The 25,648-nt window shown below is 44.0% G+C and overlaps 1 protein-coding gene across 8 annotated transcripts in view; it reads right to left on the reverse strand.

Annotated features, from left to right (window-relative positions):
- FNDC3B (fibronectin type III domain containing 3B) overlaps window positions 1-25,648 on the reverse strand; it is a 342,865-nt gene that overhangs the window by 56,390 nt on the left and 260,827 nt on the right. For all 8 annotated transcript variants that reach the window (XM_088025487.1, XM_088025441.1, XM_028100958.2 and 5 more), the window contains 5 exons: window positions 22,071-22,209; window positions 18,888-18,941; window positions 3,769-3,893; window positions 2,373-2,547; window positions 421-507 (listed from right to left, as the gene is read on the reverse strand). In XM_088025487.1, the coding sequence (XP_087881613.1) occupies window positions 421-507; window positions 2,373-2,547; window positions 3,769-3,893; window positions 18,888-18,941; window positions 22,071-22,209 (580 nt within the window). The remainder of the gene's footprint in view (window positions 1-420; window positions 508-2,372; window positions 2,548-3,768; window positions 3,894-18,887; window positions 18,942-22,070; window positions 22,210-25,648) is intronic.

Below are 25,648 nucleotides of genomic sequence, written 5' to 3' on the forward strand. Positions count from 1 at the left end.
AGGGAGCGGGTAATGGAAGAGAAAAATAAAAACAGCTGAGGAAAAAAAACAGGCAGAAGAGCAAAGGCAGAGGGAGAGTGAAAGGGAAATCGAATTAGAAGGAGAAACATGGAAGGCCAAGGTGTGAAGTGTGGGGGAGAGACAGGTGCACGGAGCAGTCGGTTTGGGTGCTCCCGGCTGAGGGCTCCTGGCCACGCCGTAATGCGAGTTGTTCCAGCACAGGACAACAGTTTCCTCTCTCAAAACCGGGTTTTAAAATTAAAGTACGGTGTGCCTTTTAAGAAGTGTTACTTTAAAAATGTAAAGTGCGGTGAACCTTAAAAATCTTTTAACCTATGGAGTCCATTTCAAATGGTAAATGGGTAAAACATGAAATGGCTGCTTTTTTAAGCAGTTCAGGTACCGAAATGACTGACTCACCCTGAATTTATACTGTGTGCTTCTTTTGAGATTTTTCACAGTACAGGTTAAGTCCTCTCCAGTGTATTTTGGGTGGAAAAGGTTATCCTGCAAAGGCAAAGTCAGAAAGAAACATCAGCACCATAAAATCTGGGCATTATTAAATACCTTTGTGTTTAGGATTTTTCTATTGCCTCTCTCTATCACCACCAGTGGCCAGAGGTCTGGCAGGGATGGCAAAAAAGAGTATCAAGAGTCCACGGTGCTGTGGATAGTGCTCTAGCTCTAAGTAGTAATTTAACTTTATCTCATTGTAGTTTCTCCTGGGTCTGCTGAACTTTATTGTGAGGCTAATACTAATGTGAATGAGAACAATGCTCTTCCCTTGAGAGAATGCAAATCTGCTCTGGAACAGACACCACCATATGCTTTCCTCACAGAGCAAACTTCTCCTGGTGACTCAATAAGCATTTTAAACAAAGGATTACACCACCAAGTAGTGCTATGCGACAAAGCGGTATGTACTGTAAAAGAATGTATTTAACGTTTTTCTGAGAAAAGCCTCTTCTTTTGAGGTCTTCACTGTGTAGCTGCAATGTGCTAGGTAATGAACTGTGGCTGAGGTTTCTGACCACACAGTGTCCTCTTCTGGCCAAAGAAGAAAGGACAGTCTGGATGGGAAAGGCATGATCGTCTAAGAGGATTAAGTATCCCCCTAAAAGCTGAACGTACAGAATTCATTCATTAGTATTCTCAATCACGCATCGCTCCATCCATCCATCCATCAATGATTACACCAGCACCTTCTAGGCCTCGGCCTTCCTTCCGCGTTCTATGGGCTCAGCATGGCCCAAGAACAGACAAAGCCTTGCCCACCAGAAACTTCCATGCCAGGTGCAGACGGTGATTAAAAAAATAAAACCTATATATAAATATGAAGCATGTCATGTGGTGTTAAGGGCAACGACAAAGAAAATCAAGCGGGGTGAAAGGACAGAGCAGTGGGTCTAGTGAGGTGTTCCTCTAGGGCTGTGCCGGTTAAATAAGGCAGCCATGTGGGGCTCTTTAAATTTAAACTAAATGCAATTAAATATTCAGTTCCTTGCGCCCACAGCCATATTTCAAGTGCTCAATCGTCACGTGTAACTTGGCGCTACCTTCACTGGCTAGCACAAACTACAGATCATTTCCATCATTGCAGAAAGTTCTATTGGATAGTGCTGTTTTACATGGTGGTCAGGGAAGGGCTCTCCACAAGTCATGTGTTGAGAAGGGACCTGACGGAATGGGGGAAATGAGTCAGAGATGAGTGGAAGGGACTTCGAGCTATTGGGCACAGAAACCGCAAAGGCCCTGAGGCCAGGGTATATGCCTGTGTGTTCTATGAGACTACAGAGGCAGAAACAAGGACATGAAAGAAAAATCCAATAGCACAGGACCTGGTAGGCATTGAAAGGGCTCCAGCTTTTATTCTGGAAGGGAGGAGAAGGCCCAGAGGTAGGAAGGGTTCTGAGCAGAGCACTGACATGATCTATTTTACTTAACAGATCACCTAGGCTTCCTGTGGAGAACAGACTATAGTTTAATAAGGGCGAAGGGAGGGAAAATACTTAATGAGACCACCGCAAAAATCCAGGGATGGGATAATGGTGACTTGGGAAAGGGTAGTAGCCTTAGCTTTTGAGAAATGGCCAGATTTCTGGTTAATTTTTGAAGATAGATTTAAAAGGATTTGCTGACTGATGGGGTCAAGGACAACTCCAGATTTTCTGGTTTCCCCAAACAGAAGGATAGGAATGCCACTTCCTGAGATGGGGGAAGACTGTGGGAAGGACAGCCAGTGGTGGTAGTGGTAGAAGTTAAGGACCTGGTTTTGAACTTAAGTAGCTAATGTGACTCATGGTATTCTGTCTGTTACGATGATACTGACTTATACAGAACATATGCAAGGGTATAAAATCTGCAGAGCTTACATTTTCATCCTCCTGGATTTCCAAAGTGTAGGTGACCACTTCCTCAGGTGAACAGCCTTCTGGTTTATTCCATTGCAACGTGACCCATGTGACCCCAGCTCGAACAAGTCTTGGTGCAGAGGGCATCTGAGGAATGTTTCCTAATGTGTAACATACCACCTCTTGGCTATAACCACTACAGAGAGATAAACCCAGTAAGACACACATTTAGGAACATGGGAGGAATCTTGGCATTTTAAAAGAGGAAGGCTAAGCCTACCTACTGCCCGACTTGCTCGGGTTGGAAGGTCTGGGGCATGACAGATTCGGCCAACAAAGGAAGACAAGCATCCTTTACGTGATATTCCCTACCCCAATTTTCCATTTGCCTGATTGCCTGCTTCAGGCTGCGACTAAGAAAGCACAGCACATTGCAGGACAACATAGTTAAGGATTTATTTCCCCCTGAAAGCACCCAGCAGAAAGCACAACACTGTGCAATGTCACTAAGCTATGACCCATGGCTACCAAGGAAACTTCAAATCAATGTGAGCACAAATAATCATCTGCTGACAAAATACACTGTTTTACAAATATATATGGTGCTATTTTTCAGAAGTTTGTGGGTGCTTCCAATTCACTGACAAACTCTTGAAGCCTTTATCATCATGACTTTTTCAACCGGCAGACTCGAAACGTGCACCGGCTATCACGGGTGGGGAGAGGGGGCTGTGAAACTTTGTGATGTTCTTGAGGCTGGAAAAAAGCTTGAGAACCAATGATGTGCTGAACCGTTAAGATTTTTCAATAAGCAGTGATGAAAGAGAAAGGATTTTTCCCTTAATCAAGAGTTACCCAGGAAGTACAACTGAGATATGGTCTTTTCAAAGCATCTTTAATCCCCGGACACCTGTTCTGGCCTTTCTTCTGCAGCTCAGAGGCAAGCGGCGGTACCCTGGCCAGCGTGGGTTTTCACCAATCCTGTGAGAGTCTGCCCAGGGCTTGACAACAATGCCCAGCCCAGCACTCCTTCCTCTCTACCAGGCAACCTCAAATATAACTGAAAAAGGCAACTGCATGAGTAGTGATGAAAGGAAAAGGCACATGTTCTGAGAAAAAAATAAAGCCTCAAAAGGGGTTTCCTTCAGAATCTGGGCTGCTACCTTCATCTGGGCTTCCAGAGACCCCTCGTGGGCCCTGCCTCACAGCTTGTGAGCCTGCACCGAGGCCGCCCAGCAGCACTCATCGCCTCGGGAGACACCTTCTACCCTCTGATTAGGATTCTCTCTGGGAAGATCTCAAATTGGTTCAGTGTGGAGCCAGGGGATGGATTCACGCCTTCCAGCCACCACATGAGAGGAAGACACAGAATCACCACGTGAGTGTTTAACGGCAGGAGGGCCAAGGAATGTCATACCTGGTGCCGATGTCATTCCGAGCAGCCAGCCTGAACGTGTACCCCATTGCCGGACAAAGCTTTGTCAACTTGCAGTGCTTCTGACTCCCAAAGAAGCACTGTCTGAAACCACTGTTTCTTTTCCCCTAAAAAAGAACAGTGAACAATCACACAATTTTTTAAAAAATAAATTAGAAACTGAGGAAGGCATTTTAGATAATGGTTTCATTTCCTGGGTTTGGATGAATAGAACCAAGAGAAGGAAAGCTTCTAGGGGAGTGTTTGTTTGCACATGAAGCACTTGACAATGCAACGTCATCCTTAATATAAGGGCTCTGTGGGCACCTGGGTGGCTCAGTTGGTTAAGTGTTTGCCTTCGGCTCAGGTCATGATCCCGGGGTCCTGGGATCAAGCCCCGCGTCGGGCTCCCTGGTCAACAACGGGCAGTCTGCTTCTCCCTCTGCCCTCCTTCCAGTCACTCTCAATCTCTCTCTCAAATAAATAAAATCTTAAAGAAAGAAAAAAAATCTGTAACTGAGACAAGTCATGCATCGTGCTTGTGGTATTTCTAAAGCGGCTCTGGTAACAATAACAACAACAAAGTCCTCTCAGGTATAAGACAATGCACAATTTCTAAGATCTTCCTCACTTGGATTGGTCAAATTGCCCACTCTGACCAACCAAGATTAAGTCTGCAGCCTTATTTCAGGGATTGCCAGTTCTGGAAACACATAGTACTTGCCGAGCACCTGAGGATCAGTCTAACGAGTTTAGTATGCCACAGAAAGAAAGACCTCCCCACCAGTCTTCTCTCTCCTTCCCCACTTGGCCCCCCAGTCCCTGAACCATGTGCATTCCTGCAGTGGTGAACTACTTGTTCACTGATCCCTAAATACTGGTCACATGCCTTTGACTCACCTGGCCCATATCCGCTTCCCTCCTAACAGTGCCTCGGACAGTCAGGGAACTCAATCACTGCTTACAGAGTGGAATGTCCGATAAGCATGAGGAACCTTGGCTGAATTCACCTCTATGTATTATCACCTCTCTTTACGGTTCTTATCAGGCTGGAAATACATTTTTAATGCCTTTCTAGCCTTACATGATGCTTCAGATTCTTTGAAGTAAAAAGAAAACATTCTAGTAGGTTGTCTTAATAGACCCACGAGTAAGAAAAAAACTCACCTGCCCTGTGCCATGCTCAGGCATGGAATCCTCATATCAGTAGTATGGCAGAACAAATATTTCATGCCCACCATCCATGGTGTTTTACCGATGTTCACGCAAAGAAAACCACATGCTAACACTGAATGAATCTTAGTATTCTTATCAGACAGGTTGGGCCCAGGGACTTCAGAAATATGTTTGAAGTTCTCAATTTATTTTATAAAGAAAGATGAAAGCACATTTTTCTCCTAAGCAAATTTAAGCATTTCCTTCCTTTAAGCAGGCCTCCAAAATGCTTACCACTAAAACACATTCCAGGTGAAGTTTAATTAAAAATAAAATAAACAGGGCGCCTGGGTGGCTCAGTCGGTTAAGCGACTGCCTTCGGCTCAGGTCATGATCCTGGAGTCCCGGGATCGAGTCCCGCATCGGGCTCCCTGCTCAGGGGGGAGTCTGCTTCTCCCTCTGACCCTCTTCCTTCTTGTGCTCTCTATCTCTCATTCTCTCTCTCTCAAATAAATAAAATCTTTAAAAAAAATAAATAAAATAAACATACAACTAGCTTGAAGTCCCACTAGAGCGAACAGATTAAAAACAACCCTGGCACATTCATCCTGAGACTAAATCCCCGCCTTGCCCTCCCCTCCCCGAGCAAGGTGGTGCCCTTTCCAGGAAGGGAGTGGAAGTCCTATTAATCTTTAAGATTCAAAGTTCATATTATCAAGGTATCAAAGTATATTCGGATGCAAACAGCAAAGCATAACATTTTTCAGCTGCTCCTTGGGCAAAGTCACTGAGTGGCTGGCATATCATGCCCTTATGCTTACTTTAACCTTGAGTGTTAAGGTTGCTGCAGACGATTTATTCATCGAAAAACCGTTTATACATACATTTGCATAATTACATCCAGTGTCTGATTATACTCTATGCACGCCCTGGTATGTTTTGTATCCATTTCAAGCTGTAGTGTGATCTACCGTCTTTCCTCTTCTATTCCTGAGCTCAGAGTAAACAGTGCAAGAAAGGCACATCCTGCCGCCACGGAAGCCTCATCCCTTCCAAACCCGATGCTGGCTCCCCTTCAATGCCTCATTTTTCCTATTTCTTTGTTTGGTCTCCTTTGCCCATTTCTGGTGCTTAGAACTATAGCCAGTAAATAAAAGTCAGTCTGTTCCTTACTAGGTTGATTTGCTTTAATATGGTAAAAACCAGACTGTCTATGGCTGAAATGAGAAAAAAGAATGGGGAAGACCAATGAAGGGGCCTAGACTTTTCTTTTACAGGGGCCACAGCACGGGGACTTGCTGAAGAATTGGGGGAAGAGGCATTCTGTGACCTTCAAGACACTTTTCCTATGTTGCTAACATTTTTCCCCCCTCCTACACTTCAGTATCAGGAACAATTACTAAATAAACTCCAACTTGTTTACATAAAGCACACCAAATTTTCCATCTTGGAAAATCTGTACCTTCCAAAATGTACTACTCTGTGCATGGCCCTTAATAACATGCAGAAAGACCCAGAGTTGCTGGAACCTTAGAACCGAGTTTTAGAAGCAGTATCTGTGGAGTCTGAAGGGTAAGAATACACATAGTTCAGAGTGAAGGAAGTAAGGAAGTAAGGAAATATTCATGTATGACATGGAGCTTAATATAAAAGGGATACTTGGGAAGAAAAAAAAACACATGGATACTGACAAAAGTCCTTGCAGTGCAAAAGTGAACTATGGTGGGAGGTTAACAAAGGAAGACAGGGAACAGCATGGGGGATGGTGTCACCCTGGTCTTCTGGGACAGACTGTGCCAGGTGGTCGCAGAGCTCCGGGCTTGGGCTCTGGGGCAAGGGCATGTTCAAAGGTACAGCTGATGTGGAGAATTGGTCTGTACACCAAGGAGGAGGCCAGGTTGCAAACAGCACTTGCAAATAAGATATTAGCCGGTTCTTCTTGTTGACAGAAATGAGTAGGGTTAAAAAAAAAAAAAAAAAAAAAGAGAATGCTTTAGAAGACTGAAGGATTCAGATGAACCAATGGGGGTGGTCATGGGAGTGCTTATCATTGTTTATCAGAAATTAAATATGCCTGAGCACTACTGTCAGTGAAGTTTTACAGATGGCAAATCATAACTTCCATATGTTATCGGTAGCATGGCTCCAAATGACTGAGAGATATGATCTCTGGCGGGTACCCCCTTCTAATAAAACCTAATCTAAAATATACAGGATTACTAAGATATACTAAGCTTTCCTTGGAAGCTTACTTTTTCATCATTTAAGGTCAGCCTTGTGCAAAGTTTCCTACTAAAACATGGTCCTAAGAGAAATAAGTATCTCTTGACGCTTTTTAGGTCTGCTGCCAATAATATATCCAAACACAGGCAGCAGGGACACCAGTGGCTCTGGTCTTGTCCTGGTCAGCGACTACTACGAGGCCACGTGTGGTGAGTCACACAGAGGAGAGTTAAGAGTAGGGCTCCAAAGACCGAGCTGTTGGCTGGTCTATGAGGGAAGGGCTGGCGCGTGGATGCCTAGAGGCGCCCGATTCTTTGTACCTGGGGAGATCAAGTACGCAGTGTGGGAGCAATTAGGATCAGAACCTCCCTAAGATGAGCAACGAAGTCCTGTTCCCCTGAGGAAGGAAAGAAAACTTCATCCCAATTAGACAAAGAGCAGAAAGGAGGCGTCAAGTCCACACCCTTTGTCATTCTGGAACAGATCTAGGCAGTGGGCTGCATTTGACACAAAGCGATCCAACCCCCAGCCGTGTTATGGCCAAACCTCCGACTGCCAGTGTCCACAAGCCAAAAGGGGCAGATTTTCAGGGCTCCCTGGCTGGTCTCCATTTCGGAATCCTGGGCATGCCCAAATGTTTGCTTCTACAGTACAACTGAGTTCAAGGACAAGATTAATCTTCACTAAATGTGAAGAAATCTTGGGAGTACAAACTCACTGTGTGCTGATTAACTTCAAGGCACTCAATTTTGCACGAGGTGCAGCATCACAAACGTGGGTTCCTTCCCTCTTCAACTGAGTGTTCCTCTTCTCACTCGACTCGATCCATAGGTCTTGTTAATCTATCATCATCCCAGATGCAGCCCCAGCCCGAGAGCACCAATTCAGCACCCATGGCCCTGAGACAAACAGAGCTGTTTTCTGGCCAGGGTGCAGGGTGCATGTCCCCCACTCCTGGTCGCCACTGCTCTCCAGGAAAGCCAGCGAAGTGGCGCATACGCACAGCCCATATCACATCAGCCCTGGCCCAGGCCCCCACTGCTCAGTTTTGCCTCTACCTCCTCTTTATTACCATGAAACGGAAGCACATTGCATATTATCTACATTCTAGACCCCCGAGGCTGGGCTTCGTCTCCATACCCTCTGCCGGCCATGCCCTCTGCCTCCCTCCAGGTGAGCAAGCGCCTCTTTTCAGTTTAGATTCACATACCAAAGAGAGGTCCCATCTCTGGGGAGAGTCCCAGCCTTGTAACACTTAAAATCCTTCCAACACTCACTTTTTAGAAAGGTCACATGGTTGGTTACAAGTCCTAATAATAATCAGAGTGCAGATGTTCTTCTAGGTCCTACAGGGTTCCTGCTAACTTGTGAAGAATGTCAATACTCAGTGATCTCCACCGTTCTGCCGGACCGTGGAAGGGCAGGGACAAGAGAAGGAAACACAGGGGAGCAGGTAAAACGTGGACTCTGACGGGGCTCAAAAGCAGAGACTGACTCACCCTTGGAAAGGTTTTTCTCAAGATGTGTTAATAACCTCAGGGACAAAGATGTCCTCCCCCAACCACTGGGAGGCATGGGGGAAAGGAAATGCCTCATCAAACATTTCATTCTTTAAAATAAAATTTGGAGATAAATTACAAATGTAAAAGGCTTTCAATATTTTAAGGAACATAGTCTCTATTTTCCCATTTCATCTTCTGCCCTTTTACTATGTACTTAAATATTTTTCCATTTCTTTCTAACCCATAGTTCCAAAAAATTTTTAAATTTTATAGCTATTAAATCAAATTATAACATATTTCTTCACTATTTTCTCCCCACCCCCTGATTAAACATTTTGCTGACTGCCTGTGAGTTACCCAAGGGAACAGGACACATGATCCTGCTTTACAGGTATGACACCTGTGGCAGAAATACTGTTCATCTCCTGGGTTCTCTCTCCTTATCACTAAGGGAACAGACAGTGATCTCTTCCAACTGCTAACTGAGAAGAGCAGTGCTTGAGTGCCCCTAAGCCATACTCTGCTGGCTAGCAGAACTGTGCTGGGTGCAAGGATGAGTCCCACCCTACCTACCACTGCATCTCTGGGTGCACATTGGTCTTCCTTCTCCCTCTTCCCAGAACACTTGGAAGAGAAGCAGGAGTATGAACAAGAGTTATATTACCTTTCAAAGTCCATGACCTTGTATGTAACAATCTTAGGGCATAGTACTAGAAACACTGTATGTGCGATACAAAGATAAAGGCAAAAAAGATTTTTAATGGCTTCTCATGACTAAGAAAGTCTACAGTCCTTCCCCTTGAATTGGGATGGGCTTGTGATGTGCTTGTAATGGACAGAATGGAGTGGAAATGAAGCTGTGTGACTTGCAAGGCTAGGTATGAAGAGATGATGAAGCTTCTGCCTTTTCCCCAGAACACTCACTGTCTCAATTCTGACTCTCCCAGGGCTGCCATGTTGTGAGGGAGCCCCAGATGAGGTTCTACCCAAGCCAGCAGTGACCGCTAGACTTGTGAGTGAAGACTCTGCCATAAGATTCCAGCCCCCAGCCAATGAACCTCCCTGCCCACCTGAAGCTCCAGAAATTGTGGAACACGTACAAGCCATTCTCCCAGTACCCTGGTCCAAATTCCCAACCGAGAATCCAAGAAAGTGACTGTTTTAAGCCATTAAGTGTTGAGGTAATCTATTATACAATATTACACTCATCTATTTTGATGTCCATATATGTTTAATAGTATGTTTTTCAGTAAACTTTCACAAATTCCTCTTGTGCTATAAATAGCTAGTAGGTAAGGGAGTGGAAGTAAGCATTCTAGAACCCAAATGTGTAATGTCTGACAGAATAAAGGGTTCTATTTTCTACATGTACTTGGTACATGCCTTTTGTCCTCAAAGCCAACAAAGTAAGGTCTCTGAAGAGATTTTAAGAATTTTTGCAGAAGCTAAAAATGTAACCAGATTCCTACATGATAAAATCAACCAAAACTGTTCGGCAGGGCGGCGCAGTTACTTCATCCTACGGAGTTACATTTTAGACTGAAGTAAGATTTTTAGTAATACTATCCCCCAAACTGCAGAGAACTATGGGAAGATTTTTAAACACAGACACACAACAGTCTTCTGGGAATGGTTCTGGTATGACGTAACCTAAAGCCACCAGAGTGAGCAAATCAAATAACCTTGCAAAGGACCCTGCGCATGTACTCGGGTTCCTGCCTCTCTGTGCTGTTTACGAACACATAAAAGAATAAAGTTCCAGTGGAGAAATCAATTTTCAGGTGGGTCTGCTTATTTAAAAATGGCTATCTAGGTATATAAAAAGTATTTGATTCATTTCATAAAATGCAACTCATTTTTAAAGTTAAAAAAATGTTTTTTTTTAAAGATTTTATTTGAGAGAGAGAAAGAGAGGGGGGAAGAGGGAGAAGCAGGCTCCCCGCTGAGCAGGGAGCCCGATGCGGGGCTCAATCCCAGGACCCTGGGATCATGACCTGAGTCGAAGGCGGACGCTTAACGACTGAGCCACCCAGGCGCCCCAAGTTAAACACATGTTTAAAAGTAACTGTTCATTTGTAAAGCTATGTAACTAAAAGACTGAAAACGGAACTTCTTTTTCAAGTCCATTTTCCCTCTTTATTAACTTATGTGTCTTCATCAGTTTGTCCTCAGTTCTTGGGAAGATGAATCCTCTAAATGGGTTGGTTTCCTACTGAGGAACTTCACACATCCATGGCCGATTCTGTACATATAACTCACACATAATCCAATTAATTCAGGCTAAAGTATTTTTCCGCCAAGAGTAATTCTGTAGACTGTGGGGAATGTGGTTGCTTTGGCTAACATTTCCAATTAGCCTGGCACTAACCACCCTGGAAGCTGGTATGCCCAAGGCTGGCACTAAGAGATCAAGTTGGCTGATATTTTCAATTACCTTCTAATTAATAAATTGGAAATGATCCTTCCTGTTCCTCTTTACGACAGCCTAATTCCTGGCACAAGGAAATCAGAATGGCCACTGCAAGGGCGTTAGAATCTGTGGTGAGCCACCTCCCTCTGGTCACGAGAACCCTCCCTGATGTTTCCTCATCTATGGCCTCTTTCCATTGACCCCCTTCTCTTTCAGGGTCTTTCGCAGCTGCGCCCGCTCGCCTTCTGGAGCTGCTCTTACCACAGTTTGATAACTGCCTGCTAACTAAGTTATGTGAATTTGGTTATGGGTTGTCCTGTGCTCGTGGCCCAGCGGCTGCTGGCTCCAGACAGGGGCTGAGTGACTCTGGGCCAGGGCACCCTCTGCAACAGTAGAGTTTAACCTGTCAAAAATGGCAACGATAAATCAAGTAAAAAATAAAGTTGCACTCGCCAACTGAACTCCCGCCAGTCTTAAAGATTTAGTCTGCGAGTACGTCTATATTTAGAAGTTGTTCCAGCACTGGCCGACCCTAGGCAACATCAAAGATAAATGTTGGCTTGAGAAATAAAAGAGCATGTATGTGTTCCGCATAACCATGTATAAGAAGGGGTTCCTAACAAGGAGGTGGGGATGCTCCCCATCTGGGTAGATTCAAAGGCTCCTTGTGCCAAACCTCACTCTCACCTCAGGGATGACTCTTTCATTTGGAGCATTCTGGCACAGAGGAACTTTCAAAGGTAAGAAAAGGGGGTGGGATAGTTTGTGTTGCATGATACTAAATAAATACTGCATGCATTTTATCCTTTGGCACACTAGTTTTTTTTTCTATTAGTGGGAGAGGCTTAGCACGCCCTGAAACAGTCAAGGATACTCATTAGGTCCTTGGATTTAAAAACAAACCAACATAATGTTGGATATCATCTGATGTCCAGTGCTTTGATCTGACCAGACTGTTGAGACTGGCCCAGTGAAGGGAAAGGAAAGAAGCAAGGGGGTGATTGTAGAAGAGGCTGCCTGTAGGATTTACCATCACCCAAGGCATGGAAGACTCAGCCCATCCACGTAGCTGAGGCCCAAGGCAGTTGTCTTCCAGCTGGCATCCAACAAGCACAAAAAACATGAGTTGATAAATTAGGTGCCATGGACCAAGACAGGTATTTGTAATTTTGGAGCAGCCAGAAGTTGCCCACAAAGTCGGCTACCCAAACACATAATAACTCATCCTGCATACATGTGACAAATGACACAAAAGGTGTGTGTTGGAATGTCAACACACAGGGGTTCAGATGCCTGGGGCTGAGGTCCCTAAAAGACAGAGCTCCTTGAACTTAGCTCTCTGCTATTGGTACCGGAACCGCTCTGAGTTCTTATATCCCTCCTGGTCTACTTCCCTCCAACAGAAGCTGGAGTAGAGGAAGCTGGTCCCCTGGCTCTCTGACACCACCCCCGCACGTGGCAGTGGAGGTCTGGGATGTGGCAGAACGCGGCTACCCTGCCAGGTCACTGATTCGGCTCAAGACACTCAGGTGAAAGATGGTTTGTGACACACAGAGTGCCCAACGACCCTGGCACCCCACTCTCCCATCTCCATGAGGGTGTTCCCCAAGAATGACTCAAAGAGCATGTGGGCCTGGCAAGTGGCATCTTCATTTCAGTTGGGCACTGGAGATTGCTTGCGGAATGCTAACCCGCCTTCCCGGTTTTCTCGCTGGACCAACGCTATGCAATCTAAGGCTAAGGCAGCATGGCACCTTGGAGAAAGTGGTGGCCGCATCCTCAGGGAGCTCTCCTCATGCACTGTGGGAGACCCAGTAAGTCACTCTGCCTGCTGAAGCTCCAGTCTCTTCCATGAACGGTTGCTGTCCAACCAGAGAAGCCATGGGCAAATTCCCTTGCGCCAAGAAGCATTCCGAAAGATATTAACCATGCAACACCTAAGCTACAAAGTAATCTGTTTCATAAACCAGTTACCAAGCACCTGCTCAGGGGCACTGAGCTAAGCTGGCTCCTCCTAAACTCGGTGTCTAAGAAGCGACAATCCACGGCCTGAGGTCAGCTCCACAGGGTTTCGGTAACAGGACTGTTGAGTATGCTCTGGCTTGCTCATGGGTCCCCAGGGGCTATATGGGCTCTACCTGAGACTGGCCTTTTCTGCTCTTTCTACTTCAAATTATACTTCCCTTGACTTCTGTGGCATTTATCTCATTCTTAGTTGCCTGTGTTTTACAGCTGTGTTGGCTCATTAGTCACCAGCACAGCCAGATGTGAAATTCCTATTTGGGAGAGCTGAGTCACATGTGAGAAAGATTCCTGGGAACTGTACTAGTCACATTCCCACAAAGCTATTTCTCTGGTTCTTTCATATGTTCCCTACATGTCACGTCCGGAAGCCAAGCTAATGGCAAATTAACATCTATACATAGCACGGACATCCGTGTTTGTTTAGTTCAAACTGGAGACGCTAGCCTTAGGGCTCCTCTGTCGAAGTCCCACAGAAGAATGTCATACAATCCTTCTGCTGGCTGACTTTTCCTACCCCAGACCCTGATATGTACATAGGTGACATGAAATACTTAGGACACGAAATCTGCTAGTCCCCAGGCTAACCCACTGAACCCCAACCCACCTGGGAGGTGACTGACACTGATTTGAGGTGGAAAAGCAGAGGCTCGGGGGCTAAGTTACTTGCTTGACTAGTTACAGACAAAGCAGAGACTATCAATCCAGGTCTCTTCAAGTGAGCACCATGTGACTGATACACATCATCAATATGAATCCGTGTCACACAATCCCAGCAAGATCATAGGAGACCTGCATTTGCTCTGAGGGACCCGCTTCGCCAGCACCGTTCAGACTTTGGAATGGAACGAATGAAAACCTTATCTAAGAGTAAAACTCTCGACGAGTTTCCCATAAATACTGCCTTCACAGAACTTTTGTTTTCTAAAATGGAAAACAAAGTTCCTATTTGACTGTGAAGTTTGCTCTTTTACTTAACTTCCCCCCCCCCAAAAAAAGGCCAGATCACCATCCCTTAAAACAAGACTGGGCAGGCATGGAAGTGCAAGTCAATGCAAGGTTCCTAATTCTTTTTTGGAAGAGCCCCTCCCTACCCTAGAGATATCTGTGTCCTCAATCCTTCCCTCTTAGCTCCTTCTAGAGAAAACCTCCCACCCCTACTAGATACCTCAGTGTCATCAAGCTGATGAAGCAACAGGAGGAGCCAATATAGCTCAGGTTGGTTCCCAAGAAACCGACAGGGGCAGGTCAAAGATATTAGCTAAGGGGTGGCCCCTGAATGGTGTAGTGAGCTTTAAGCACTGGCTCCTCCTTCCTGAACCCCTACTTCCAAATCTCTCCATTGTGGGAAAGAACATCCACCTTGGGAAATCTAGCACCTAAGCCTTGTTTTGCTCTTAAAAAGTTAAGAAACTTTTCTCCCATTCATAATTCTGGATTAAACTAAGACAATTTACAAAAGAGTAAGTTTATTGTTGTTCCTTTAAAGTTAGAGCTAGGTATAATACTCAAAACTAGCAGGAGAAAGAAACCCTCATAAGGCTTTGGGCCTGCTTTCTGCCAGCCTGCAGAATGACTGTGACTTGGAAATTAAAATGCAAACACGGGGGTAAATGTGAGAGTAGGGACCACACTGTGATCAGAAAGGGGTTAAAACATAACAAGGGCTCATCAAGTAGTCCAGTAGAAAACTACCTTGAAAATGGTCTTCTGCCTGACGGGAAGCTCCTGGAGGCGAACACAGTGGCTGAAGACCCACAAAAATGCAAGGTCAACTCTCTCAGGTCCCATGGCTGAGAACACAAAACTCACCTCAGTCACCACAACACGGGGATGTGACCAGGCAAGTGCGCACCTTTCCACACTATGAGAACTGACCTGTTTCAGGGGAAGATCAAAACTGATGGCCACAGCTGAAAAGCCAGGGACACCTGTGTGTTCCATTTTTAGTGACTGATTACCATCTCCCCGTCAGAGTTACTTCCCACACTGACTTAAAACTTGAGGAACTGTCTAGTTACAACTATTAACAGAGAAAAGTAGGTAGCTATACCTCTTGCAGAACTATCAGTAATTTCCAAGTGAATTCTCTGGAACAATGATGCAACATGGATGACAATGAATTCTGGGGAGAGAATCAGCTTCCCTCTGAGTGGTAATAGGTTTCTGCTTTCTCTTCCCCATCAGGGCCACACCTGCCCTTAAGAGACGAGCAGCCGTTAGCCACTGATTAACTATTAGCTCTTCCCATGGTCAACCCCACACACCATTCCCAGTCCCTGCAGAAATACAGGCCAGGTACTCACTGTCTCTATGCCGCTGCTCTTCCGTTAGTGAGGCCTTTCTCTAAGAAACATGACAACAGGACTTGATGCTCTTTCAAAATTTCCCATAGTTTTTATTGGAATGGTGATTAAAAACTGAACAAAAAAATAAAGTATTCCGAGTACTCTAACCAGTGCTGTAATACTATAAAAAAAATATGAAAAGGACATCCAGACATGGATGGGGCCATCTCACTCCAAGCCGTGATTCTCAGACCAGTTGTCAGAGAGGAAACAGGGTGGAGTGCTACTCCTGAACACAACCTTCTTCAAGACTCGGAGTGGTGCCTGTCCCCCTCTCAGGTAGGAATCTGTTCCTCTGTGTACCCTACTGTCCTTCTGCCCTTCCAGCCGCCTGGGCAACAGAGAGGCTTAGGGGTGTATGGCTGGTCCGGACGGACATCCTGGGAGAGAAGAGCTCAGGCTCTGGAGAGGGTTCGGTGTGGAGAGGGGAGTGACTCTAGCAAAACACCCCCTCCCATTCTGCTGCCCCACCATACTCCACTAGGGCAGATTCTAGAAAGAGTCCCTGTTACCAGGTGTACCTGACTCCAGAGACTACCAGGAGAAGGTTTTGAAGGGATAGCCAGAGCCTCACATGCTCATATTTCCTGGAGGGCAGATGTTGTTCTTGGTGCCTTTGATTTTCTTCCTTCAGGAAGTCAAGGCTTGAGTAGCATGGGAATGTGGGATGCAAAAACCAACCCAAGTGAGCTGCCTCAGGAGGACTACTGTCCCTAACCTAGCCCCAAATTTAGAAACACAAACTGTTAGGCTGTTCTGTTAGAAACTTTACTTCTGAAATAGGCAGGAATGAATTGGTTACTATTGCTTCTATTCTCACTGCCAGGAAACCCAAAGATACCATTTTTAAATCTTTTTTTAGAAGGACTGAAAAGGAGAGGCACAGTATCAAGCAAAGAAGCTACTGGATGGAAAAATTTGAGAAGCATGTGGTTCAGTTTGTTTTATTTATGTCTGTTTAAGAGTACAAGAGGATAGCATTACATTAGCTTCTTCAGCTCTCAGGGTAAGAACATTACCTTCCTTATGTCACAGATCCCTCCTAGGACCATATATAGTGTTGAGGCATTGAGGGCATGCTCCACAAATGCTGAAATATTTAATAAATGCACAGGCCAAACACCAGTGAAAAGGATCCTAAAACATACTCTTATCACAAGGGACAATCCTAAATAAGGAGTTTGGAGAGAGCATCAGTGATGTAAATATACACGAGCTAATGGGTAAACTGAGGACTGGAGGGGTCAAGCTGCCCATGTAAAACCAGAAACAGAATCCACAGCTCCTAATCTTGGCGTTCTTTCAATTATACCAAGGGGGCTCATGGAACTTAAAAGGCCAGGGAGTGCTTCACAGAGTTTGGGGTCCAGAAGTTTTTCTACAAGGTGAATATTAAGCCACAGAATACAAAAGGATTCCTATGTTGGCAAAAGGCCTACAGTGGGTGAGAGTCCACTAACCTGGAGTCTTTGGTAAATCTCAATAGAGCCAGCGCCAGCAGGAATTAGAAGGTGGGAGAGAAAATGAAGACGGGGAAGGCTGAAGAATTAAGATGGGAGCAAGGAAAGGATGGAAAGAGAGCAAGCAGGGAAAAGGCAAGAGGAGGCCAAAAATAAACAATTTAACGTTGTGTGGTCACCAGGCTATAGTGGGTGCTAATGATTATAAATGGTCATTAGACAAAGCTTCTCCATTTCATTTGTGGCTGTAGCTTATTTCCTCCACGCATCCTGCCAGGGCACTTTCAATCCAAATTCAAAGGGAAGGAGGCCAACAACTCAGTCACCATTACCATTTCCTGTAGCACCTGGGTTCTCCTTGGAGGTTTCCCATTCAAATGCTCAACTTCTCTGACCCTACTTAACTTATGAGGCCATGGTCCAAAGCAGCAAAAAAACATAGGAGACACACATGCGTGGGCACGCACACACACATATACACACATGCACGCACACAGAGCCTGGAGGAGATCTGAAAGGAAAAATGCCTCCTCTTTAGTGGTAAACTCGATCTTGATATAAAACCTCAAGATAGGAGAAAAAACATCAGGCAGGTCAGTGCAACAAACCAACGCACACTTAACACTTTCCGTTAAACTCTCACTTGTCCTTTCAGAGGAAGAGGGGATGGTAAGATGTTGCCCTGTGCTCACAGGTCAGCCAGGTTCCTTTCCGGCCTTCCTGGACTGCCTATAAAAATCTCTTTCCACAAGGGCCGTAGGGGTGGTTTCACTTTCCACTCAAACCACCTTAAAATGAAACCCACCTCATCTGCAAAATACCCCGGGTCAAGTCTGAGATTTCACCAATCTGTACGTAGGAACTATTCACAAGGATCCCCGGAACAATAGATCGTTGTCTTGGGTAACTTGGAACTCCAGCTTTCAGATGCAACCCAGATGGGAAAACACACTAATGCAGAAAGCGATGAAGGGCCCCCTTTTTCACATCAAAATTTCATCGTGAGAGTTTCGTCCAATTTCATTTTACATTTGAAGAAAATATTTTTTCCACACTCAACAAGTCACTTTTTGCCTAAGCCTGAATTCTGAATCTTTAAAATCCCCCTAAATTTAAGTCACAAAGACTAGTTAAATTGCATTTCTCCCCCAATTCCACATTTCCTATTCTCGAAATCCTTTCTCTGTTTGCTCACCCACAGAAAGATAGAATAGAGCAAGGGTAAATGAGTGAACAGAATTAAAATCTACAGGAACAAAAAGTACAGTTCCTTTTTAGAAACGAAAGGCTTCTTTCTGCATCCAGTTATTTCCTGCCTGAGATTCTGTGGGTAGTGTTAGCAAGGCCAGAAATGCACAGGGTCACCATTCAGCACAGAGTGGGCTCGAGAATAAGGAGACTTCACCATGGATACCGTCTTAGGGCCTCTGAGGGTGACAGAAACAGCCAAAGGGGTGCCTGTTATAGGACGGTCTAGTCCACAGGGTGATCACACATGCCTTTGGGAGAGTGAGACCTCCAGGCACGGCTCCAACTTTCCCACAGAGAACGCTCAACAGGGCAATACCGAAGTATATCCATGGCGTCAAAAAGAAGAAACAAATTATGCTTCCCAAGCCACACTGTGGTTTACCTTATCAAAACCATCTATGCAGAATGGCCCTGAGCAGTCAAGATAACAAAGCAGTCGATCCTTAATACAAATTGATGGCTGGCTAGGCACTAGGGACTCCACAAGAGATAAGACCCTGCCTTTCGATTCTGTAGCATTTCTTGCAAATAAGCCAAGTAAATATATTTAATGCAATTTAATACAATTCATTACACTACTTTAGCCCGTCTCCCTCTTCCACAGTCAATACTATAGGTTTAAATTTTTCACTACTTACGTTCTTTTTTCCCATGTGTTTAGCACATCTTAAAAAAGAATAAAATGGTATTTGTTCAGCAATTTTATTTTTGAAATGGTGTTTTAGATGGATGGATATGAAAATATGCTTACCTCATCCCATTCTAAAAGGTAGTTGGTGATTTTTGAACCATTATCAATTGGTGCCTAAAAAAAAGAAAACCAGTAAAATGAGATTAGGGAAAGCAGTTCACAGACAAAACTTACGAGCCCTCCACTTGGTTCAAATACACTACCCACGCTAGCCCTGTGCTGTCCCCTCGGGCGGGTAACCCTGGTGGCTCCTGCGTTTCCCTGGGAAACATTATCACAAATGAATTTTAGTACAATTCAACTGTAGAGAAAGCCCCACTACTAATAAATCATACCCCACAAAGAGCCAAACCTGCTTTCTCCTTTTTACACCCACATGGTGCCCTACTTCCTCTGGGGATAAGACTTTCAAGAGGCACTTTAGGAACAGGGGGAGAAAAAAGGCGGCTGAGAAATGTAGATGCTGCTTGGAGTCCGGCGGTTAAATCTGACTCAGCCAGGTTCAGGGTTTAAGAGTATATGTTTTTTTATAACTTCCTCCACACAGCTTTTTTTTTTTCCTTTTTTTTTTAAGTGCTTAAGATTAGAAAGCCTTCTGCGCCATTGAGATTTCCCTTTAAAAAAAAAGAGAGAGAGAAAAAAAAAGGGAGATTCCCCTGGGAGATTACCAGGAGCAATTAGCTCTCTGCATGCTAGCAAAAAGAAGTCTCATCTTTTGCTTTCCTCTTAAAAGCAGGCGGAGATCTACTTCACTGAGAAAACGAGCACTGGGCAACGGGAAGGGGAGTGGAGAACTTTGGAGAAGAGTGCTTTGTGGGGTTAGCCCTGCTAGAACGGGGTGCTGCCGTGTGGTCCCTCACTGGAGGAGGGTAGTAAGATGGAGGGAGGGAGGGAGGAGGCAGCTCGAGGGAGGGCTAGACCAGGTCTCCCCACTGCACAAATGTGTCTGGGCCTGACCACCGCCCCCCACCTCCCCAGGAAGGAGCAGGAGTCCCACAAACCACTTTTCAGCCCCTAGCAAAAGGCAGCCGGGTCCCCAGAACTGCACCTAAAGCCCAGCTCGGCCGTTTGTCAAGTGTGGTCTTTTGTTAGTCACATGATATCATTGTTTAATTTCGTGTTCCGAGAATAAATGATGTGATAAGTAATTGGGAGAATATATATAAATCACCTATTCAACTACTGGGCAACTCAGGAAGCACTCGGGGAACAATAGCTGTTGTTTTATATTTGTGACTAACAAATCATCATCAAGGGCTCAGTAAATACTAGTTAAATTTATCAAGAAACTCTTCTCCCTCCTTTCACCGTCTGGGTCACATCACCCCTGAGTCTCAAACCCAGATTTCAGGGGAGTGCTCTATGTTCTACTGAACTGTAATTTCAGACTTTGTGGGCTCATTTTGGGAAACAGGGATATATATGAAGTTCTAAATAACGGACACAATCGAAGTTTTAGATGAGACTCCATTTCTAAGATAAAAACTATGTTTATGATGTTTATAAATTTCTCTAGAGAAACTGTTCTTTCAGTAGTTTCTTCTAGGATATCCTGCCCCACCACCGAGTTCTTAATTCCTTGAGCGTGGGCGCACTGATTTCGGTTTTTGTATTGCCCCATCTCCTGCTGCTGACTAACAAGAAGTGAGAAGATCTTGACTCTCTGTGTGTTTGTGGGTTCAAGGACAGGTGGGCAGTCAGAGCCCTGTGCCCCTGTCCTCGAGCCCCCAGCTGGTGCACTGTGATTAGGAAATCCGTTTTAAGGACATTTAATGAAAACTGAACAGAATCCTAAACTTTCAAGTTTGTACTTGACTTCATGGAATAAGAGTATGTTTCTGATTTATAGTTAAATAAAGGAAGAACGAAAATGTGAACTATTTGCCTCCTAATAAGTAACCTTTTTCTTGAAGACGCTGGTCTGCCTAAGACCTGGATTTCATCCAGGTTTTAAGCTGAGTATGTATCAGTGATTCCCAACTTTAGGTTTATAAGACCCCGGGGTCCCTCTGGTAATCTTAAGATTTCTTTTATTTTCCAAACAAAATGAATTTTAATTCTTTCCTTTAAAAAAGATAATGTTCATGTATGTACATGCGCAAATAGAGACCATATTTTAAAATGGATGTGTATCTCCAAGGACTTATGATGACCAGTTGGGTGTTACAACTCTGAAAAGGTAGGGAATCACTGACCTGGATTATCCCTGGAAGCCAGGAAGGAAAATAAAATAGTTCAGATTCTAAGCCAGTCTAAACTTTGCCTTTGCCAAGTAACACACACCATGTTGGCCAGTGGCCATGAGAATGCAGCTGCCCACACGAGAAGGGTCTCCAGAAGCCCGGGCTTTATTGCTAACTACGGCTCTCAAAGGCCTTTATGGATGCCCTGCATAAATTCAACCTCCTGCACTGGGAACCAAAGGACAAAGTATGTCTTCACCAATATAAGATCTCCCTAGCCATCTTACTTCTTTCACACATTAGCGTATTCCCCAAACACCATAACTCTTTATCTCTACCTCTAGAAATTTCACATCTTAAACTGCATTTAAAATATAAACACAGAGAAATAATGACTATAGAGATTGATAACAGAATCTGCTATCTTCTTGTGAACACACAACTGTGGCTAATAAGCTAATGAGACACCATAAAGACCTCTCTTTCACAAGAGTTACTTGTAGCCAGTAAATTATATTTTATGAAAACTACTATACAATTCAGACTTTAAAGAATAATGAGTAACCCTAACTGAATAAAGCCTAATCAGTAAAAGTTAGTTAAGTCTTAATGTAGTTAGAACGCTTAACATTCTAGGCAGTTTTAAATATTAAACATTTTAGAGTCACCACTGAAAGAAGCCAATGGAGCCGAAACCAACTTATCTCTAAACTTTTCTTCATGAAAACTTTCTACTAAAGTTTTCAGTTCAAACGTTTGTTGAAATGAACGAAACCATTAGAAAGTGATGCAATTCAGGTATCTTAAGTATTCATATCATGTATAACATATTGCTCATGAACCTAAAAGATTTATCCCTTCAGATCTTCTTTGTATTTCCACCTTCTACACTGCTTTGCCCAGTTTTTATAGACATAACAACTTTCAATATCATAATAATTTGTTTCACATAGTTACTATGTAGAAAATCAAACACCATCACCAGACGGGAGTAGTGCTGAATGAAAACGTTTCAAATGGCTCAAGGTCAGACTGTGCCCAACACTTTGCAGCTACCCACCTTCCACTGCAAGGTTAGCGAACTTTTGCTCCTGTGTGCCAGCTTCGGTGGGAAGGGACACTCAGGTGCACAGCTGTGGGTGGTGAAGCTAACGGGCTCGGAGCAGGATCCCTTTACGGAATTGTACATGGCATATACCCTGAAAGCAAACAAAGACAGTCAGTGGCGGTGGCCATCGCGGAAGACCAGGGTTTTTATTTCAGGTTTGCACCAGGGCTTTCCACAGAAGAACAGAATTTATGTAGTACATGCCATGACTCTTTCTCTTACCTACTGGTCTTGTCCTAACTATGGCCAGTATCTCCAGGAGATAATGACCCCAGCAGGGAATGGGCCTCAACTCCTCTCCTTCCACCAATGGTCAGAACCCTCTGCCCCAATTAAGACAAGCAGGGTCTACTGACTGGGAAACAATATGCCGAAGAAGAAAATATCCCTGGGGCGCCTGGGTGGCGCAGTCGGTTAAGTACCCGACTCCCAACTCCTGGTTTCGGCTCGGGTTGCAATCTCATGGGTCCTGAGATTGAGCGCAGAGTCTGCTTGAGTTTCTCTCTCCCTCTCCCTCTGCTCCTCCAGTCCTCCCCTACCCCCTCTTTTTCAAATAAATTAATAAGAAAGAAAGGGAAAGAGGGAAAGGGAGGGAGGGAAGGAGGAAGAGAAGGAAAGAGAGAAAGAGAGAAAGAGGAAGGAAGGAAGGGGAAGAAAGAGAGAGAGAAAAAAGGAACGAACGAATACATCCTTATTCCCAAAATGGTCTTTAAATATACATTGTAAAATCATCAAGCCACTCTCCAGCTGACTTTGTGTGGAAGGAGGCTGAAAGTAGAGTTCAGGGTTGGCTGAAAAGAGACAAGAAGTAGCACTAAGAGCCTACAAACTGGAGAGAGAAGTACAAACAATGGGATCTTTAAACTGTTTCGAACACTGCAGATATTTAGGTAGAAATATGGATGCTTCACACACAGAAACATGCTTGCTACTGCCAAGTGCATCTCTGACTCAACAAACATAATGTTCAGGTACAGTTTATCCATGTGAACATTTTACTTTTGCACCTGGCACCGAGATTAAAGCTGCGTACTCTACGCATTAAAATGCCTGGCTCAATGCTGAACATATGGGCACAATTTCTCCAGAGAAACTATGAAGAAAAAGCATACAACGTACTATTATAAAATTATACTTCTTTCAAATAGCATAAAATAGGGTTATGTTGATTTTTTACCACCTTCTTTCCTATTTTTCCTTAATATTGAGCATTAAAAAAAAATCCAACTTGAAAATCTACTCTTTTAAAAAGACAACAAAGAAACTTTTGCTGCCTAAAAGAGATGCAAGGATTAAGCTAATCAGAGTTGGTAAATAAATCAAGCCCTTAATTCTTGAGGTCCCATTAAAGATAGAAGAAAACTCAGAATCAAAAGGGGAAGTAAGCTTCCCAAATCTACACAGCTAGAAAGTTGCCTCAACTGAACACAGTCGTGGAAATCTAACCGCTAGACTCTACTGCCTACTGTCCTTACTCATCCCCAAATTAACGCTTCTCTGAACACCCACAATCTATCTCCCCTCACTCTACCCGATGAACATAAACAATGGCTAGAGATAACAACATTATGGAAAACAGGACCTAATTAGGTATGTGATTTGCAAGGTCCTTTCTCAAGATCTAACACAAAGAATTTATGAAAGTCATGCATGTTAAAAGTACTAATGCCTAGTTCCATCTTAAAAGGTGAGACACATATTTACTGGATATTTGACCTGTTTGCCTTATGGGAGGACACCACGACATCTGATCCAAACAAAGGGTACTTATTAGGATCTCTTCACCCAACCTAATGAAAAGAAATGTCCCTTTTTGCATTCACTGTAAGTAGGAACATATTATAAAAGTGAATGGTAGATTTGGCAAGATCATTTCTATGTATCAGGACAGGCTCACTGGGAGTTAAGTTACTTAAAATGAATCATAGAACATTCCAGACATGGGCAGGGTTCCTGCCTAAATTTTAATAGACTGGTTGGATTCTACAGCTGGTGGCTCATGGGTTACATCTGGCCCAAGGGAGGAAAAAAAAAATAAAATCACAGCCACCTATGCATGAATGGAAGGACACAGGCAATGGTTGGTACAGAAAGAGATAAGCAGACATAACGCACTCCTAATGAAAGATAATGCCACTATCTATAAAACCTTTGCCAGAAAAACTAAACCTGTATTGGATTAAGCCTCTTTGCCACAAAACACAAAGAGAATATATTAAGCAAAACTACAGGGATGCAATCAGCCTAATTCATACTGCCAAAAATTCTACGGGATAAAAAAAAAAATTATTCCAACAAATAAACTGCAAAGGGACAAAAAAGAAAGGGAGGGAAACCTACAGATGAAAAGAAATTTATGAGATACCAGCCGAAAGGAATATTCAGACCATGTCTGAATTTCAATTACAACAAACTGAAGAAACAAAGCCTTCATTTTTAGGACAGTTGAGGAAATGGAAACAGTCACTGAATTTTAAAGACCTGAAGGAATTATCCTTTTTGCTTATTTTGGATGGGCATGTGATGATGGTAATGTGGTGCAGAGATGAAATATTATGATGTCTGGACTTCACAGCTGTGTGGGCAGGAGTAGTAGGTGGAGGCAGCAAGGAAATGAGAAGTTGGGCAATGGGTCTATGAAAATCCATGAGTTACTGTCTACTTCTGATTGTATCTGAAAATTTCTGAAATAAAAAATTAAAGATCAAGCCAACACTTAAAGTTCTGGAGATCTCTCATTTAGAAAAATGAACCTCTAGTTTCTCTCAAAACTTAGAAGTTCTACCAACACAGCTGCATACTTGCATGGTAGTAACCAGATGGAGAGGTGGGGCAGGTGCTGTCCAGTTCAAGTCCCCACCACTTCCTGCTGTTTCCTCAACATGGAGATGGCTTCTCAGCTGCCTTGGACCCAGCTCTTGACCCACTTAGGTTCCTAGGAGGAATTTCACTTCACAGTCACTGGGCATGTGTTTACAAACTCAGACTCTATTCGGGTTGACTGTGTCCTGAATGTTCGCACAAAGTCAGCCTCCAAATCTACATGGCAAATAGAGCAGAGGAAAGGAAGCAGGGACAAGGGCCTACAAAGGGCTGGCTGACTGTGGTGAGTTATCTGCGGAGACCTGGACTCAGTCAAGTGCACTCTTGCTCTTTAATAAGATTCTGGGAGTCATAAAATCCACATTTATTGAGCTAGAGAGACAGGAGTGACTGAAGCTCCTGATAGCCAGGTTGGCAGGATGACTGCTGATGGGAGGAACAGAGGATCCTGACGACAGAATAAAAATTTGAGGCTGTTGAAGATGCACAGTTGTACAAGCCACAAGGAGTTATTTTTCTTGTCTTTCAAATCAAAGAATGTTATAGTTTAAATCAGGACTCAGTGCTTTGCACTTGTAAAAGTCTGTCCTCAAAGGAAATGAGATCCATTTTACATGGCAATGTAAACGTGCTGCATATAATATCTAAAAGCTGACATGATATCTAAGTATACCACGATTATATCTGTCAATTAAAGTTGTTCAGTA

Source organism: Eumetopias jubatus, unplaced genomic scaffold, assembly GCF_037043125.1.
Source record: "Eumetopias jubatus isolate StellerSeaLion01/CBP00866 unplaced genomic scaffold, mEumJub1_p1.0 scaffold_1, whole genome shotgun sequence".
Classification (NCBI taxonomy): Eukaryota; Metazoa; Chordata; class Mammalia; order Carnivora; family Otariidae; genus Eumetopias; species Eumetopias jubatus.